We start from the raw sequence: 19684 nt of genomic DNA on the forward strand, positions 1-19684 counted from the left end.
TGTCCTATTTCTAATTGAGTAAGCCCATCTCTTAGACCATTGACCACAAATTTGGAACCAACGCTATTGAAATTTAGATTCTTTCATTTTCTCTAAGAATAGGATACATCCAATTATTTGCTTCTATAAATTTTGGGGAAATGACAAGGACAATAAATCATAATTCCATTTAAAAATCAAGAAAGTAAAGTATTGATTAAAGGGTTTTTTTTTTTTAAAAAAAAACCCTTATTTTTAATTAAAAATTCAAAATATGGTTCAAACAAATGAAAAAAAAAAAGGTCAAGTTTTGGAGTCATTATAATCAATAAATAAATAAAAAAAACCCTTATTTTTAATTAAAAATTCAAAATATGGTTCAAACAAATGAAAAAAAAAGGTCGAGTTTTGGAGTCATTATAATCAATTTTAATAAATAAAAAATCCACAAATAAACCTTTTAAATCATAATGATCAAATATAGGCTTAAACTTAAGATTAAATCATAATTATTAACTATAGATTTGATTTTTTTTTAAATGATGAATGAAAGTGAGACAATGATTTTAAATTTGAATCCAAAATTTTATTAAAAAAAAGAAAAATGAAAATCATAATTATCAACTACAATTTTATTACATCAATAATTATAAAAATAAAAATCTTCGATCCTATTCCCGTGCTTGGATTCGTAACCCTAAAAAGGAAAAGAGGTTCATTTTTCCATAATTGAGAAAACGAATTCCATTGTACACCATATGGCTGCCATTCAAATTTGGATTATGACATGTGATCATAAATTCTAGTTTGTCACAATGCCAAAATAATTTAAAATAAAGGGTTGCTTGGAATGCATGCCTAAAAAAAGATACTTAGGATTGAACACTAATTTGGACATAGGTTGAACTATTCTTTGTACTGTGGCAACCATCAAGTTCATGACACAATTTCATAATTGAGGTATCGAGTGTCGTGCAAGTAGTTGAAACTTCAGAGATGCTTGCTTTAAGAGGAAACTACTCAATCAATCATCATTTGCAGAGAAAATGATGTGAAGGAAAATCATATCTAATCTACTTTATTATAAAGTTTTTACTTTTATTTTTAAATCATAAGTTTTTTTTTTTATGGAAATTATTCAAGTAAAAGTGTGTGTTTTTTTTTTTTTAATATTTTAATTTTTTTATTTAATTGAAAGTGATCTTTTGATATTAATTATATAAGTTGATCAAAACAAATTAATTTTGATAAAATAAAAAAAATCAAATATTTTGATTTTTTTATTCAATAAAAAATAAACATCATTTTATAAGCTTGTTGCTAATCAATTCAATTTTATTATATTGATTGATATCAATAAAGTTATTTTTCACTGAATAGAAAAAATTAAATGTTTTAACTTTTTTTATTTAGTATTAAAAAAAATAAATAAAAAATATTTTTTTTTTATGTAAATAATAATTTCAACAATTAAATGTTATGTAGTTGTGAGAAAAGTCATTCAAAGAATTTCAAATCTGAAGTGATTTTGTTGGTTGAAAAGTAATTGGAAAACTTTCACCAAATTCAATGCTCAATGACTGCGGCTCTACTTCTTTCTTTCCCTTTGAATTACTATTGAGTTTCCACTGGAATTTTGGGTCAAAATGACTAGTTTGACCATAAAAATGTATGTTTGACCATAAAAATGTATTTTTTAGGATATTTTAAAATTCTTATTCAATGTGGTATTTTTTTTCAGTTGAGTGCCACAACATCCGTCCTTTATAATTTGTTGAATCAAATCTTTCATTCCCTTTGAATTACTATTGAGTTTCCACTTGGAATTTTGGGTCAAAATAGCTCATTTGACCACAAAATATACTTTTAGGCCTATTTTAAAACTTATATTTAATATAGTCTTTTCATTCCCTTTGAATTATTGATCAGTTTGAACTTGGAATTTGGGGTCAAAAATGACTAATTTGACCACAAAAATATTATTTTTTTTGTCATTATTTAAATTTATATTCAATATGATGTTTTTCAGATCACATAAGTGCCCCAACATCCTTTCACAAAAATTTAACTTGAATTGACAATTGAAATTTTGATTAAAAAATGATATCGCAGTTACCTTCGATTAAAAAATGAAATCTTCATTTTTTAGTTGAAGTCTCAATTCATAAATGAGGTTTTAGTTTAAAAGATAAACTAAACCCCTCAATTGAGGATCGAGGTTTCAACTTAAATTTTTTTAAAATAATAATAATTTTTTAATGATATAATTGAAATTTCGATTAAAAAATGAAATCGCAGTTACCTTCGATTACAAAATGAAATCTTCATTTTTTAATTGAAGTCTTAATTCACAAATGAGGTTTTAGTTTAAAAGATAAACTAAACCCCTCAGTTGAAGATCGAGGTTCAACTTAAATTTTTTAAAAATAATAATAATTTTTTAATGATATAATTGTGAGTAACAATAAAAGAGCAAATTTGAATATAAGTTTAGCAAAGTGGTTAAATTTATTTATTTATTTATTCCATAAAAGGGTTATTTTGACCAAAAATCTTGAACTTGTATTCAAACTTTTAAAACAAGAAAATACTATACCTTCGATAAGCTAATCCTAAAAAATAAATCCTTAAAAACTTATTATAAAAATAAATTATTTATAAAAATAAGATTTAAGGTTTTATTTTTTGATGTATTTTGAAAACCAATTTTAAAAATAATTTTTAAGAGTTGTTAACTGTTTTATAATATTTTGTAAAATAAAGATTTGATCGGAAACTTAAATTTTTTTTACCAAAATTTCTATGTATTTAAATATTTTTTAAAATTAATTTTTTATCTATAATGCTTTATTTTAAATTATTTTTTATATTTATATAATTATTTTTTAAAATAATCATTTACAAAATAAGTGAAAATAATTAAAAATATATTCTTAATTTTTTTTAACATAAAATTATTTTTTATTTTATAATTATCGAACATATTTTTTCTTGATGAGAAATAAATCAAGAGCTTTTTTTTTTTTTTTTTTTACAAAGAATTTTGTTATTGGAAACGACGTCGTTATACGAGCTGCCCTTTTTTTCACTCACCTGTCCCTTTCCTTGAACAGTCTCTCTTGGTTTGCGTTTGAGCTGCGGCAATTTGTTCAACAAAATCCAAAAGCCCCATTTTCCTGAGGTGGTGATTTCATGGGAATCCAATTCTCACCGTCTATTCAAATCGCCAGTCCGCATGTGATGTGTAAAAGCACCTCCTCTTCACCCCCATTTTCTCTTTCTCTATTTCCCCAAACACGCTGTAACATTTTCTCTCCCCATCTTCATTTTCCAATCCTTTCTCGTGATTTCGAATTCCAGAAAATATGTTTAATTGTTGTCCCTGACGCAGTTGTTTTTCCTCATATGATTAAAGCGTAATTCTCGGAGATTCCAAACCAGCCAGATTGCCAGTGATGGAATCTTCTTTTTTTCAAAAATAATGCATGAAAATCTGGAGAGAAAGTGACTGGACAGAGAAAGATAGCTTTTTTATTTGTTTTTAACCCCTTTTCTTCACAAATCTAAATCTGGGGTTTTCTGGGTCTTCACTTGAGAATGGGAGTGGTTTCTATAAGTATCAATCTGGCTTTTTTTTTTTCTTGAGTATTGTATTGCTTGAAAAGAGAGAGAGAGAATGGGGCGGGATCATATATAATAATGAAGTCATATACAGTAAAGGATTAAAATGAATAATATATGGGCGCCTGATTTGGTCGTTTCTGGACACAGAAAGATTCTCATCTATCCCTACGTTTACTGGATGTAAAACCCATTTTGTCAACGTCAATAAATGCAAAAGGAAGCCACCAAAAGGGCTTTGTCTTTTCCGTTTTATTTTCCTTTTTTCCTTTTTTCCTTATTTTACCTTCAGGGGCGAGTCCTTTATAAGAAATGAAAATCTCATGCCAATCTATTACTGTGGGGTTGTTGAGCATGCTTTGTCTCTGATTGGTGTGCTGCCGCCATACCTTTTATCTTTAGTGTGCTTTATCAATTTTTGCTAAGTTTCAAAGATTTTGGGAGTTTGGGGCATTTGTGGTAGGCGGGTGAGGCATTTGGGCGTGCGTTCTGTGGCCTGTTTGGTGAAGGGCAAGATGAGTTCCTATGGGATGCTTGCTAGGAGGGTTGTGGAGACAGAGACACCAGTGATGGTTCAGGTATTGAAATTTGAGTCTCCTTGCAGTTATCCACAGCTGGATTTCTTTTGTTCTTTTTCTTTTAGTTTCTTCACGGTTTTCATGGTGGCTTTTCTCTAGATTGTATTGGGGAAATGGTTCGATTTTGTTTAACTGAAAAAAAAGGTGTATGAAAGGTTTTGTAATTTGTTTGCTGTTTCTTTGGGTGGAGCGTCTTGATGATAAAAGTGGGATTGTGGGGCTGTGTTTGCAGATACAGGAATTGATCAGAGGTGCTGGGGATGCTATGTCACTGGCTCAGGTTTGTTTCCATTCTCAATTGTCGTTTCAATTGTCTCAATTGTGAGGGTTGGAAATGAGAGTGGGTTTCATCCATCCTTTGGTATTCAACCATAACTAGGGTTTTTATTTTGCCCATTGGCAGAGAATTTTATATCCTCTGCATGAATATTATTGTCTGATGTTGGACAACTTGGATATAATTGGTTCCGTACTTTTGACTGCATAAGGGAAAAAGGAAATGTATAAGTTAAAAACGATGAGGAAGATACATTTGGGATTTCATTTCCATAAACTGTATTGCAAAGCTTCCTTACTTATTTTTTTGAGAAGTTTGTAAACTAGTCATTGATGTTATCATTTCTATTAATTGGTTAGGGGAAATGAAAGATCAGAAAACAACATATCCTTAAAATTATTTTACTGATATTTTCATTTTAAAAGTTAAAAGCCCCTAGCTGAGGAGTTGGGGTTGGTATTGAACTAAATACACCCTTAAGGCGGAGCCAGGAAATGGCTTGAGGGGGGCAGCATCTAACTATTTATATCAAGGGGCAAAAGTGAATAAAAAGCATCTGTAGTCCAGTGGTGACAAAGGAACTTTTTACCTATTCATGAGAAAGGGTTCAAATCCCCTCCTGGGCATGCATTGGTTCCTCCCCTGATTAGGTCACATTACACCCATTTTCTGAATTGTTTGTTTGCCTTTTCAGCCAAAAAGAAAAGAAGAGAAAAAAATAAATAACTAAACAGCCAAATATCTGAGCTTACAACACTCAACTTGTTCCCTGGATGCCCATCTGAGTATTAGCCCAAGTTTTAAAAAATCATGATAGAAACCCGATTCAGCCAAATATCTGAGCTTACAACACCTTGTTCCTAATTCCCTAGATGCCCATCCGAGTATTAGCCCAAGTTTAGAACAATCATGATGATGAGCAAGAACAAGTATCATTGTTGAACAAAACAAATAGATGTGTGATGGGTCAGGGAAGAGAAGTGATTGAGACACTCATGGACCTAAAAGCCCATAATTAGCTACAGGGTCTTGTATGTTGTCTAATTCATATTGGACTGACTGCTTCAAATCTTTTAGTTGATTATTGATATGAGGTTAATTTCTTCAAGTTTATTATTCATTCTACAATGAGATTATTATTGTTTTTACATTTAAAATACATAAAATATGCCCTTTTTTTGCCTCTAGTTTTTAGCGAGTGTTCTGGCTCAACAGCCACATGGTTATATGTGGTTCTGCAGTTCAAAATCTGGAACCTCACTTTGTGGGACCTTTTCAATCCATTCCACCTCACAGTACCCCCTTGAAATTTAAAATATCAAGGTTCTTAAGTCTTAAAATTTAATACCATAATTTACGTGGTATGTTGAATATTGACTTTATGTCGAATGGATGATTAATTGTAGAGGATTTTGGCTTTAAGCTAGTATACCTATATTTATAAACTCTGCCGTAGGAGTGTCCACCAAAATGCATGTTCAGTTCAGGACTTGAACCCATTCATCAATCCGAGTGTGTTTGTTTCATTATTATTGCTTTTACATTACTTTGACTGTAATTTGATGTTCTTTTCTATCCCTTGGTTGCATTTAACATGGGACTTGTAGCATTCCTTGAAGATTTATTTTCTAACTATCTGATTCATTTCTAGGGGGTAGTTTATTGGCAACCACCCAAGCAAGCATTGGAGAAAGTAAAGGACCTTGTATGGGAACCTTCAGTCAGTCGTTATGGTGCTGATGATGGTCTTCCTGAGCTCAGGGAGGCATTGGTAGAAAAGGTACATACTTAAGAGCTAACAAATTTTCCAGTCAAAGGGTTATGGCCTGACTTGTTGAGTTTCATTCTTAATATGTTAAATGGTGCATTTACATATGTGGTGATGTCGTATCCAGTTTCTTAGACACCTGTGAGGTACTATTCTAATCCAGCTTGGTTGCTTATATTAGGGTTGGACATGGGATGGGTTGGGTCACGTTAAATGCCCATCTGGGTACAGTCCTTAGGTTGAATAGGCTGCACACAGCCTGAATAGGTTGAATAGGTTGCTTATATATTGCATATTCATTATTTTAATGCTTTCATTAAGATGCTCATTAACCAGGCAAATTCCGATTAAAATAGGGTACAGTTGAAACAAATTAGTTGAAACTTTATTATTGCCATTTGTATTGAAATTGTAGAGCTATTTGGATGAGGTAAGGCTAATGAAACTGCATAACAAATTTCTAATTTTTGTGTAATTATTTTTTGATGCGTTGATGAGTCATTTTGGGCTTGATTGGTTGCTTAAGGCCTGAGGATTAGGATATTAGAATGCAAATCCAACCTCAGGTTCAAAACCAAATCCATCCTTTTTCCTCTTGGGCTTTTGTTGTTTGGGGGCTCTACATTTTAACCTGCTGAAGTAGTCTTTATCTTGTAATACATCCATTGGGGCCATGAATATATATACCTATATATATAATTCTGTACTCAACCTGACAAAGCCTTGAATCAACAATTTGTGGTCAGCTGCACGAGTTCTGTTTATTTTTCTACTTTATGAGTGGTTGTATCTTAAGTCATGGGTCATCTTTTTCTTGCTATCTGGACTACATCCTTACGGCTGTTTCCTTGGCATTGTAGCGCCTCCAAGTTGAACCTTATTTGTTTTTACTACCATGGTGATTGGCCTTTGTGGTAGGTGATTTACCATTACAGTTGCTCTCTCATCTATTCCCTGATGGGTACTACCAGACATCAAACATGGATTCATGTCTCATGGATTCATCTTGTTCCTTATGTACATGTCCGACCATTTTAGCTGACACTAGTCTCCTATTGGTGTGACTTTGGACTTCTCACAAGTTCATTTACACACACACAAATACATGCTAATTTATGTTTAATAAGCCCTTCTATTATTTAACAAGCTTGAATAATATGAAGTTGGGTTCTTCATCTGCATTTGGTGCTCTTGAGTCTTGACCATATGACTATACTACTTCAATCTTCTTTTGTAAACATGTTGTAAACTAATTTCTTTTTTGGGTTTGCAGCTGCGTCAGGAAAATAAGTTATATAAATCTTCAGTGATGGTTACTGCAGGAGCAAATCAGGTGATTGGGACTGGATATTACTATGTTGTTTTTTTTTTTTTTTGAAGCATTCAAGAAGATATTAGGTTTAAGGAAGATGATAAATTTAGATGAGAAGGTGAATTTTCTCTAAAACATTTAGTTTTGTACTGTTGAGCTGCAAACCTAAGGAGCAAAAAGCCTTACATGAAGGAATCTGATGCCTGATTGTGCATACATACAAGTTTTTTGTCTTCTCTTGGTTCCTTCTAGCTACTCTCTTCTTGTGTATTGTCATGTAGATTATGCACTCTTCTTGCTAACTTGTTATGAGTCGTATTTGTCAATGGCATGATAGGCCCATTGCTTCTCTAGGCAGTGAAAGAAAGTACCTGAACATGAGAAAATAAATGCACCCAAGTTTGTCCTTAGTTTTGTAATATTTATAATTGTTTATCCAATTGAACTTGTCCAGCTTTAAGATCTGATGCTTTTGATAAATTATTAGGAAAACTTCTGTATATTTGGGGGGCTACAACATAGAATAAATAAAATCACAATTCTAAGGAGGAAATATGCACATGCTTTTATGTGTACAAATGTGTTTCGCCGTTGAAATACATATATATGTTAGATTATGTGTCTATTTAAGCAACTTTCTGGACCAAATACCGAGTTTAATATTTCAATTGCAATGATCTTACTTGCCATTATTTTAAATACTATCCGAAATAAATTGGTCATGCTGATCTTACATGCTTTCATCTAAAAAACATTTGATTGTTAGTTACTCAGGCTCTTAACAATGATGAATGATATTGAGTTTCTAATACCTTTTTTATTGAATTGGAATATAGAACAGTTTCTGTTCTTGCTATTAGCCAAAAGTGTTAGCTTCCATCCATTTTTCTAGACTTCTAAAGCATTGTCTACTTATTTTACTTGATGGCAGGCATTTGTGAATCTCGTTCTTACATTATGTGATGCTGGAGATTTGGTTGTTATGTTTGCACCATACTACTTCAATGCATACATGTCCTTCCAGATGACAGGTGTTACTAACATATTGGTGGGTCCTTCTAATCCGAAGACTCTTCATCCAGATGCAGGTAAGGAGTTTCTTTAACTCTTCATTGTATATAAAACATATTCTGATGATATTTTCTGAACTTCAACTTTGATGATCCTGCCTTTTCTTAAATTGGATGTTGGTCAATCAAAAAAGTTTTCCAAAAGGACTACAGTTTGGGTATATTTAGACATTTTGTCACTTGTTGAATATGACCACATCTGCTCTTGTTAGTGTATGTTTTGGATTCTCATGTTTTAAGTTGTTTGGTGCTTTATAATATTTGGTTACCGAGGTAAATCGCACATTGAGCTTTATTGAATAAGAAGTTGGTTGGATTTTGGTTTTAGTATGAGAAATTTTAATGCTGTTATAAATTTTATAATCTGCTTTGGAATATGTTTAATTTCCGCTTGATTTGTGTTTTTTTAATCTCATAAGTTGCCTAAATTTGCAAGGTTCACTTTTTGGATGGCATTTAAGTGTCTTTTTGTTTGTATTTTCTTGTATGTGTTTAATAAGTTTACATCAGAACTGCAGGTGTTATGAAAATCATGAATTTAGCTAATGTTTAGAAAAGAATTTTTTCTACAATTGGCGTCCCAGCCTCAATGCTTTATGGTAGTTCTAATTGAAAGGTCATACAATCTGACACTTGGTTGGAATAACAGGCACCAGAAACATATGCTTATTTTCTGCAGTTATGATGTAAAAACCTTTGGCACATGTTTTTCTAGTTCTTGCACTGGATTGCTATATTTCTGTCCCTTCACTGCAATTCATCAATGTTAAATCAGAACTGTATTAAAATCCAAAAGTGGAAACAAATGCATTTCTCCAGTAACTTGTGACTAGTATTTCCTCAACAAGTTCAGGGAAATCCTCTGATGGGAGCTTGGATTTCCAGTCAGCAAAATGGACCTTAGGATGTCACTGATGAACCATCTTTTGCATCCCTGAGTGTTGCATTATGGAAAGATCACAGTGTGTTGGGTACAGCATGCTGGCATGGCTGCATGGAAACTCCTCACAATTTAGAGGAAGGGGAGTGGGGGTGTTGGGGTGGAGAGGGACAGAGGTACACTTGTTATACAAAGAAAATGTAAAATGGGAATTTTATGGAATTTCTCCTATAATAGGTGTTGTTCGAACCTGGAACCATGATTAAGCTGTTGGAACATCTAGTTTAAGATTCAAGCAATTTATTTTATTTTTAAAATTTTTTGGTTTTTGAGATGCCCTTTGTTCTAGCAGTGATAATCTGGCTTAGAGGTGGCTGATAACTATACAATTCTTGTGGAAGTGTTTCCTTGATTACTGGTTTGATATATATGCATGTGTGTGAACGGATATAGGTTATGTGTGCTTACGTATATTAGTTCTAAGAAAACTGATGTATATTCAACATGAGTAAGGAGTGGCTACCTGTACAATATGGAGGTAAATCATTAATTAATGTTATCTTGATCTGCAGATTGGTTGGAAAAAATATTGTTGGAAACTAAACCAGCACCAAAGGTTGTAACTGTTGTGAATCCTGGTAACCCATCTGGGACCTACATTCCAGAGCCTCTGCTTAAGGTCTCTCTCTCCCCTCTGTGTCGTTGTGTGTGTGTGTGCACGTGTGCCTGCTTACACTGTTAGAATAAATTTTAGAAAATAGTTGAACTTTCGTTTTCCTTTTTTCAGTTTGTTTCAAACCTAACTGGTCCTTTGTTTTCTTTAAGTAGAGGTTTGCAGATCTCTGCAGAAATGCTGGATCTTGGCTTGTTGTAGATAATACATATGAGTAAGTATATTGTCTTATTTTGACTTTCTCCTTTATGCATTTGATATGACAATAATTCTCATATTAATCTCTTTACTGTAAAGAAATTCTCATGATCATTTTGGGATACACTGAAATTACTAATGTGCTTCTAGAGAGCTATATAACATGGATTTTTTTTTCCCCAAGGGGTCCTTGTTAATCCCCATGCTCCAATCCCTCATCAGTTATAAGTAACTCAATATAAATCCCTCAATACACACAATCAGCCACCGTGCATGTTCAAAATCTTGAACCTAAAATGTGGCAAGAGCATTGTGATCAATGTTTAAAGCAATCAAATTAACCTGGCTTTGTTAATTTAACAAGTTTCCAGAAAGTGACTCTCCTTTAAACTATGTTCTGGATGGGGGTTGGGGTTTGAAATTGTAAACTATGCCTGTACTCTGTAGCAAATTGGAGATCTTTCTGCAGTAATAGGTGATTCTGTTCACTTAAAGGTTGAAGAATAAATTCCAAAGTCTCTGTTTGGATCTAGGAAAGTGACAGAGATAGCAAAAGAGAAAGGAAAAAGGAAAAGAAAGAAGGATGCGACATAAAAATAAGTATTAACCACCCCCCTTCCTCTCCTCCAATATTGTTCTCCTTTACAAGTTGAGAATCAGAAATTTCAAAGTGCATAAATTTTCAAATAACACCAGTGCATTTCATTTTCTGTGTGTCTTCCTTCACAATCCAAACAAGAGAAATTGAGATTCTAGGACAAAACAGTGTAAGTGTTCTGCCCAGTGTTTTCCCATGAAGCAACAGTACTCTATTGGATTATGGAATTAACATTTGGTTTTGCAGGTACTTTATGTATGATGGTCTTAAGCACACATGTGTAGAGGGTGATCACATAGTGAACATTTTTTCCTTCTCAAAAGCCTATGGGATGATGGGATGGCGAGTTGGTTATGTAAGTAATGGTTTCTGATTCCTATTTCTATATTCAGTGTGAAAAGGCCTTGTTTTTTTAAACAATAAGGTATGAAAATTTGTGCTTCATTTTGAATGGAAAACCAAGTTCTTTATTGTCTGATTATTCTAAAACCACTTATTAACTTCTAATGTTCCTTTTTAACCACACACGCAAACACACAAACAATTACGCTTTCAAAGATTTTTTTTTTGATAAGTAAACAAGATTGCATTAAAAAAGGCTAGACGCCACAAAGCATACAGGGAGAATACAAGATGGAAACAGCCTCAAAAAAGAAAAGGACCAGAAAGAACTACCTCCCCTCAAGTGGAAGCTATCCACTCCAAAAAGCCTATAAGGGAGAAAGCCTCCTCACCTAAATACACTTTGGCCCAATTCCATAAATTACAAACAAAAGAATTCTTTAACCTCTGAACATTCACCACACCCCCCCTAAAGGCTAACCTATTTCTCTCCTTCCAAACCGTCCAAAAAATACACAACGGAATGGATTTCCATATCTGTTTCCTTTTCTTCCCAACAAAGAGCCCCTCCAGGAGGTTAAAGCCTCCTTAACCGTTTCTGGGAAAACCCACTTAATATCTAACAACCCAAAAATAATATCCCAAAGGGCTCTAGCCACTATACAATGTAAAAGAATATGATTTACATTCTCTTCTGCACAACCACACAAAAAACAACAGTTTGGAAGTTGCACCCCTCTTATCTGAAGCTTATCCAGAGTGAGCACCTTCCCCCAAGTAGCCTCCCAAGCAAAAAAACTGACTTTCGTTGGAACCCTATCCACCCATATTCCCCTTGCGGGAAACAAGGAGGCATTAGATTTATCCAACAAACTGTAGGCTTCTTTGACCCTGAAAGAACCCTTCCTTCCTTGCCTCCATTTGATTGAGTCATCCTCCAGGGAAGGCCTATGGCCCCTCAAAGTACGGAGCAAATCACCAACCATATCCAGCTCCCAATCATTGAAATCCCTCTCAAAAATCAGATTCCAATCTCCTTGACCCGAATGATGGTCCCACATCTCCTCAATCGAGGCATCTCTATGCACGGCAAGGACAAAGAGATGGTTGAAACATTGGGACAAAGGAGTATCAGTGCACCATCTGTCTTTCCAAAATTTGATTTTGGAGCCCTTCCCAACCAGAAAAGACAAATTTTCCCAGCACCAATCAGATTCTTTCATAATCTCCTTCCAGACCCCAACTCCAGCCGCCCCACTAACCTTCTTAGCCCTCCACCCATAATCCTCTTGCCCGTATTTGGTAGAGATCACTTGTTTCCAAAGGTTATCCCTTTCACATGCAAACCTCCAAATCCACTTGCCCAACAAGGCTCTATTCAGAGTGGCTATTCTCCTTAATCCTAGCCCTCCATTGCGCTTTTCTGTACAGACCACATCCCATTTTACTAGATGAATTTTACCTCCCAAATTTCCACCCCCCCAAAGGAAATCTCTTTGGATTTTCTCCACTCTTCTAGCAACGGACTTAGGCATACGGAAGATAGACATTTGGTAGATTGGCATACTGGCCAGGGCACTTTTTATGAGAGTGATCCGCCCCCCTTTGGAGATGTACTGTCTTTTCCAAAGCGCAAGTCTCCTCCTGATCCTCTCTTCCACTCCATCCCACATAGAAGAAGCCCTATTTGGTACTCCTAGAGGGAGACCCAAATAATGGGAGGGCAAGGACCCCACCCTACACCCTAACTCAGCAGCCAACTCCTGAATCTCCTCCACTTCTCCAACTGGGATTATTTCGCTTTTGGCTAGATTCATACGAAGACCCGAGGCTGCTTCAAACCAAAAGAGAATCCAGCTAAGATGAGAGACTTGATCTTTGTTTGCCTCACAAAACACAATCGTGTCATCAGCAAAAAACAAGTGGGAAATATGCAATGAGGTACTACTACCATCCCGAATGTTGCATCCTGAAAGATACCCCCCCTCCACTGCTCTCCTGATGAGGACGTCCAAAATCTCCATTCCCATAACAAAAAGGTAAGGGGATAGAGGATCTCCTTGACGAAGCCCTCTAGAGCTAGGGAAAAACCCAGCTGGCACTCCATTAACAAGAATAGAGAATTTAGCAGAAGATACACAGCTCCACATCCATCCCACCCACTTGTTCCCAAAGCCCATTTTTTGGAGGACCTTCATTAAAAAGTTCCAATTAATGCTATCATAGGCTTTTTCTATGTCCAATTTGCAGATAAGACCCTTTTCTTTTCTTTTCTGCCACGAATCTATCACCTCATTAGCAATTAGAGACGCGTCCAGAATTTGTCTCCCCATTACAAAGACATTTTGCGCACTAGAAACCACCTTACCAATCACCCTTTTGAGCCTGTTAGCTAAGACTTTAGCCAAAAGTTTATATAGGCCCCCCAACAGACTGATGGGTCTAAAGTCTCCCAAATCCTCCGCCCCACTTTTCTTAGGAATCAACACCAGAAAAGTATTATTGAGGCTCCTAACAAAGGTACTATGCTCGTGAAATTCCTTAAACATCTCCATGATCTCCTCTTTGGCAAAGGCCCATGCGTTTTGCCAAAATGCAACAGAAAAACCATCCGGGCCAGGGGCTTTGTCCCCATTCATCTCCATCAACGCCGAGTGAATCTCATTTTCTACAAATGGGACTTCTATACACTCTGCATCTTGCTGGCTGATACACCCCACCTGAATATTACCAATATCTGCCTGCCAAGCCATGTCTTCAGTAAGCAACTGCTGAAACGAGTTCACAATGCCTTCTTTCACCTCCTGTTCCTCTACCAGCCACTCCCCATTAACCTTAATACTGCCCATAGCATTGTTTCTTCGATGCGCACTCGCCATTCTATGAAAAAACCCCGTATTTCTATCCCCCTCCCTTAGCCAAATCTCTCTAGAATGCTGTCTCCAATGGGCTTCCTCCAACAGGACCCATTTCTTAAAGGATTCCTTGGCTGCCTTTTTTAACTCAGCCTCCTCCACAGTCAAAATTCTTTCACTTTCCACCCGATCCCAAAAGACAACTTGTTCTAGGGCTGTGGCTTTATTGGTTTCCAACCTCCCAAAAACCTCTTTATTCCACACTTTCAACCTTTTCTTAATTTCCTTCATTTTAGTAGCCAATCTGTAGCTAGCGCTGCCCCTGACATCAATCCCCTGCCACCATGCTCTCACAACATCTTGAAACCCCTCAACCTTCAGCCACATATTTTCGAATCTAAACGGTGTTGGACCTCTTCTAATTCCGCCCCCCTCTAAGACGATTGGGAAGTGATCTGAGATTGGCCGAGACAATCTGATCTGAGTGGCACCATTAAACATCTCTAGCCAGGTAGAGGAAACTAAAAATCTGTCTAGTCTCGCCCATACCTGATTGTTGAGCCCCCCATTCCAGGTGAATTCACCCCCCTGAAGAGGCATATCCACCAACTCTAACTCGTCCACAGTCTCTGCAAATCTCCTCATGGCTGAGGTGATTCTTCTATGACTACTCCTTTCTTGTTGGGACAGGGTAATGTTGAAGTCCCCACCAAGACACCAGGGATCGTCCCAAAGCCCTCTTAACGCCCCTAATTCCTCCCACATACCCTCCCTTTCCATTTTAGTAAAGGGCCCATACACTCCCGTGAAAACCCAAGTAGCCCCATTTTCCATACTCTTGAATCTACAAGACAAAGTAAAATGACCCTCCTCCCACTCCAAGATATCCAAAACCCTCTTATCCCAACATATCAGAATGCCACCCGCAGCCCCTTCCGCATTTAGAGCTCTCCAATCTAAAAATCTCCCAGTGCCCAGGCTTCTCACTATACCCTCCGACATCTCCTGAATCTTGGTCTCCTGAATACACATTAGATCCATCCTCTGGCTCCTTATAAAGTTCTTAATAATTTTCCTCTTAGAGCTATCATTAGCTCCCCTCACATTCCAACTTATAATCTTCAGCTTCATTGGACAACTATCAATTGGTTCCCTTTGCCCTGTGAGAGAGCTTTCTGCTTATTCCCCCCCTCATAATTGACAGAACATTCCAGCCTCTTCAGTTCCCTTTCAAACTTGGTCTTCTCCAATAATTCTTTACTGTGAATCTTTTCCCTTCTCTTCCTAATTTTAGTCAGGAAGTTCACTATCTCCTTTTCTATCCCCTCCGTAGAAAATCCCAGGACTTGGCTAAATTTCGCCAAGCTACACTCCTCCCATAATTCCCCTTTCACATTTTCCGAGGCTTGAATCCCTGAGGCACCAACACTCCCCTCATAGACTGTTAGCCAAGTTGATTTGTCCCCCCCTAATTCCTCCTCTAATTCCCCTGAACGCTCGAAAGACTCCCCCTCCGGAGCCTGATCAAAATTAGAAGAGAGAAGAAGAGACGTCCCCATAGCCTGATTTCCTTTAGTATAGGAATGCAGGGCGTACCTCTTAGCTTCTTCTTGGAGCGCACAGTCAGTCGTGGAGAGACCATCAACCCTCTGTTCCCTCCTGCTCTCCTCTGGCACCCAGCACGTCAAAACGTCCTCTGGAAAGGGTCTTTTTCTGGAAAGTGAACAGCCCAATAAACCAGCCTTCTCCTGGACATCCTTAGGGCCCTCCCTTTCCAATTCGTCCATCACAGCAGAGGAGAGGCAGCCCATTCCAGAAGCCCAACAAGTAGACGATGGGCCTGCCTTTGGCACAACAGCCATCTTTAACTTATCCTTTAATTTTCGGCCCAAAGAACCATCTCTCTTAGCCAGCCCACCCCCCTTCTCCTGTTCTGTCAGGCCCAAAGATGATCCATGTGAAGGCGGCCCATTCAAGAATCCATCCACGCAGACCCACTCCCGAGACCTCGATCCATGAGTCTGGCTCCTGGACTCTAAGCCCGACCCATTTTCCTGCAACAGCCTCCCATCAACTGGCAGAAACCGACCCTCGATTCCCGTGTCTAACAAAACACTTCCCACGCGCTTCTCCGCGCGTGACAACGCGTCACCCCTATCCTCGGTTCTCCTTCTGATCTCCACCGCGGAGAGGAGGCGTCTCACCACCGGCCTAATCTCCCACCACAGCACCAGAGAGTAAAACTCCTCCTCTACCTCAATTTCCAGCATGCTCGGTCTAGTTTCGCCTGTTATTTTAACCCGTATTCTAGCCCATTGGATCTCCTCCATTAACCTTGTCCTCTCATCAATTTCAACAAACCCCCCACATTCCTCTCCTATTTTCTTCAGAATCGCCGGGCTCCATAATGAGACTGGCAAGCCAAAAATTCTAACCTAAGCATCCTGTGCCCTCTCCTCCTCTGCCCAACAGCCCGTCTGTGGCTTCCAAAAATCCAACCCTAAAGACACTCCTCCCAATTCTCTGCTCCCCGATGAAGCCACACGGTAAGCCTCTCTTTTATCCTCAAACTCCAACAGAGCCCTGCCTCGTTCCAATTTAGCCAACCCTAGTCTGCCTTTTAAACCCCAGGAATACGCCCAAAGATTCCCCAGCCTTTCCAAATCTTCATCTTCCTTAGTGCTCGGCTTCCAACTCGCGACAAGGCATTGATGCAGTTTCTGTAAATTCCCATCCATCTCTTCCCTCGAAACCTTCAGCTTGATAACACTTGTGACTTTGCGATTTGAGCCTAAAACTGCCTCCGCATAGGATTTTTCCGTAGAAGGTTTACCGCCGGCCCACACTTCCTGCGGCTCCATTCGTCGGCCCACCAGCTCTTCCATTTGACGGATCATTTCCGCCATAGCCAACCATCCTCTCTTATCTCTCCGACCTCTCGGTAAGAAGATGTAGAATGTTTTCCGTTCCTGATCCGCAGCCCCCAGCCTTAGAAAACCACCCGCTCTATTGGATCCCCGCACCAAGGTAAAACGCTTACCTCTATCTCTCCACTCCGTTTCCCATCTCCCTTCGTTTTCATCTCTTATACAATGGAGTAGCCCTTTCTTGAAAAGCCCTAAGCTCTCCAGCCCTAGACGAATCCATGTCGAGACCCCCCGCTTCTTTTCCACGATTCGAATCTGACTTCTGCCTTTCCTCCCATCCAGTGCGAGCTCGAAGGTCTTGGATTCCACCGTGAAGCTTCGCCGTCGGCTCGCCTCGCCGATCTCATTATCGTCGCCGTCGCACGCGCCTTCACTCTCCCTCACGCCCCCTCTCTCTCTCTCGTTCTCTCTCTCTCTCTCTCTCTCTCCCATACGAATATAATTGGTACGCTTTCAACACGCTCACAGTGTACTTAGAAGAACAAGCATCATAGTGTTGTTACCATAAAGCAATGTGTCAAAGATAACGTATAATGACTTCTTTGATTCAAAGTTAGCAGTTAGGAGGTTCCAAATAGTATCTATTTGGCTCGGAAAATCATTTAAACAAAACATCAACACAACCACTCTTTTTGAGTCTCTTTCTCATTCTAAATTTCAATCTTTGAACGCTCCTAACTGCTAACTTTGAATCAAAGAAGTCATTATACGTTATCTTTGACACATTGCTTTATGGTAACAACACTATGATGCTTGTTCTTCTAAGTACACTGTGAGCGTGTTAAGGGTTTGTTTTGTGCAGTCATAACCCCATTTAATTGCTTTTTTGTCAAGATTTGTGTAAAGGAGGTTTCCATTTAATATGTAAAAAATTGTAAATTCTCTAACACCTTATTGTATGCTCTTTTGCAAAAGTTATTCACCCCAAAGTTTATTAAAACCGGATTTTAGGCCTCAAATCTCTCCAAACTGAAGTGTTCAATATGTAACAAAATGCACTGTAAAGCTCTGTAATAGGCAGAAGGAGCTTTTAGGTCGTCAGGAGCTGTGCAAAACCGGGACTAACTGTAGTATTGAATGAGTTGAGAATATGGAGTACTTAAAGCATCATGCTGTTGCAAACTGATTTTACAATCTCCTTTCCCAATTAAATGAGTTTGTAACATGGAGCTGACCTCTTTTCTGGTTTGTGCTATTAACCAGACCATATGCTTTCCCTACGTGTTTATAGTATGCAAAATTTATACTGGGACTCTGAAATATTTTTGTGCATGCCTGCAGATAGCATACCCCTCAAATGTGGAGGGCCTTGGCGCACAACTCCTCAAAGTCCAAGACAACATACCCATCTGTGCTTCAATATTCTCACAGCACCTGGCCCTATATTCACTAGAAATGGGACCTGAGTGGGTGACTAAACAAGTGAAAAGCCTTGTCATTAACAGATCTCTCATAATGGATGCACTCTCCCCACTGGGAAAAGATTCTGTGAAAGGTGGAGAAGGTGCTATTTACCTGTTTGCAAAACTTCCAGACAAATATCATGATGACTTTGAGGTGGTTCGCTGGCTTGCACGGAAGCATAGGGTGGTTGTGATCCCAGGAAGCGCTTGCGGAACTCCAGGGAGTCTGAGGGTCTCTTTTGGGGGGTTGAGGGAGGATGAGACCCAAATCGCTGCAGGAAGGCTGAAGAAAGGAATTGAGGAACTGGTGAGGGATGGGATGTTGCAGTAACCTCTTAACATTCTATTCAATATTGAAACTGGGAGCCCTTTGGCCGGTTTTTGCAAGTTCAAAACTGGTGCAAGTTCTGTCCCAAAATAATTGGAGGATTCATGCCTGTTAAGTCCTCTGAAATCACAACATTTATTTCAGTTACATATATCAGGAATACCCTCTTAACATCTGCATGTATTACCACTATACTACAGTGATTTTTATGCATAACCACTTTTCATGGTTCATATCTTCCATTGTGAGTTACATGATCTGAGAAATACAATGATAAGTGATAAGTGAAAGGTGTGAATGTGTTAAATGTTTTGATTGTTGAAATAAGAACAAGGAAGAAAGAAGAAATTAATGCTTATTAGAGCTACAGATGATAACGGGGTGGGTTTGATATGGATCACCTCATCTCACTCATGTTCTGTTTATTTATATTTATTCTTATCTTCACTTAAAAAAAAGATTTAAACGAGGCAGGGTGGGATGATTGAGTATAAGAAATTTGCATACATGCCTCATTTAAAAATTTTCAACATTTTTCAATTTATTTTTTTCATTTTTAAATTTTATTAAAAATAAATATAATTTATAAATAAAAATATTATAAATATTTATAATATATTTTTATGAAAATTAATATTTTATTTATGTTTAAAAAGTTGAAAAATGAAAAAAAAAACAATTAAAATTAAAATTGAAATGATTGAATTTTCACAACCATTATTAAAAACATGTTTTGACAACAATTGATGATGTTTTCATGTTTTCTAGAAGAAAAAAAAATGTTGTTTTTGGAACCGTTTTCAAATTCTATGGGTATTTTAGTCATTTAAAATTGGAAGTTGGGCGGGTCGGTTGAGGGCCCAAACTTCCTATGG

The 19684-nt window shown here is 37.3% G+C and overlaps 1 protein-coding gene across 1 annotated transcript; it reads left to right on the forward strand.

Moving 5' to 3' along the window:
- The first annotated feature begins 3145 nt into the window (after window positions 1-3145).
- On the forward strand, window positions 3146-19042 carry LOC100248010 (aromatic aminotransferase ISS1). Its single transcript, XM_019222319.2, has 9 exons — window positions 3146-4178; window positions 4411-4458; window positions 6107-6235; window positions 7497-7556; window positions 8467-8623; window positions 10058-10164; window positions 10314-10372; window positions 11201-11309; window positions 18360-19042. Exons 1-9 carry the CDS (start codon window positions 4116-4118, stop codon window positions 18810-18812), a joined length of 1185 nt encoding a protein of 394 aa, XP_019077864.1. The 5' UTR covers window positions 3146-4115; the 3' UTR covers window positions 18813-19042.
- The last annotated feature ends 642 nt before the right edge of the window (window positions 19043-19684 follow it).

Source organism: Vitis vinifera, chromosome 9, assembly GCF_030704535.1.
Source record: "Vitis vinifera cultivar Pinot Noir 40024 chromosome 9, ASM3070453v1".
Classification (NCBI taxonomy): domain Eukaryota; kingdom Viridiplantae; phylum Streptophyta; class Magnoliopsida; order Vitales; family Vitaceae; genus Vitis; species Vitis vinifera.

What these genes read in the sequence shown, in the direction of transcription:
- LOC100248010 (XM_019222319.2), top strand. Translation starts at nt 4,116, where the DNA reads ATGAGTTCCTATGGGATGCTTGCTAGGAGGGTTGTGGAGACAGAGACA. An exon ending in ATGCTATGTCACTGGCTCAG is followed by an intron (nt 4,459 to 6,106) that starts GTTTGTTTCCAT and finishes ATTCATTTCTAG; the next exon opens with GGGGTAGTTTATTGGCAACC. An exon ending in TTCCAGAGCCTCTGCTTAAG is followed by an intron (nt 10,165 to 10,313) that starts GTCTCTCTCTCC and finishes TTCTTTAAGTAG; the next exon opens with AGGTTTGCAGATCTCTGCAG.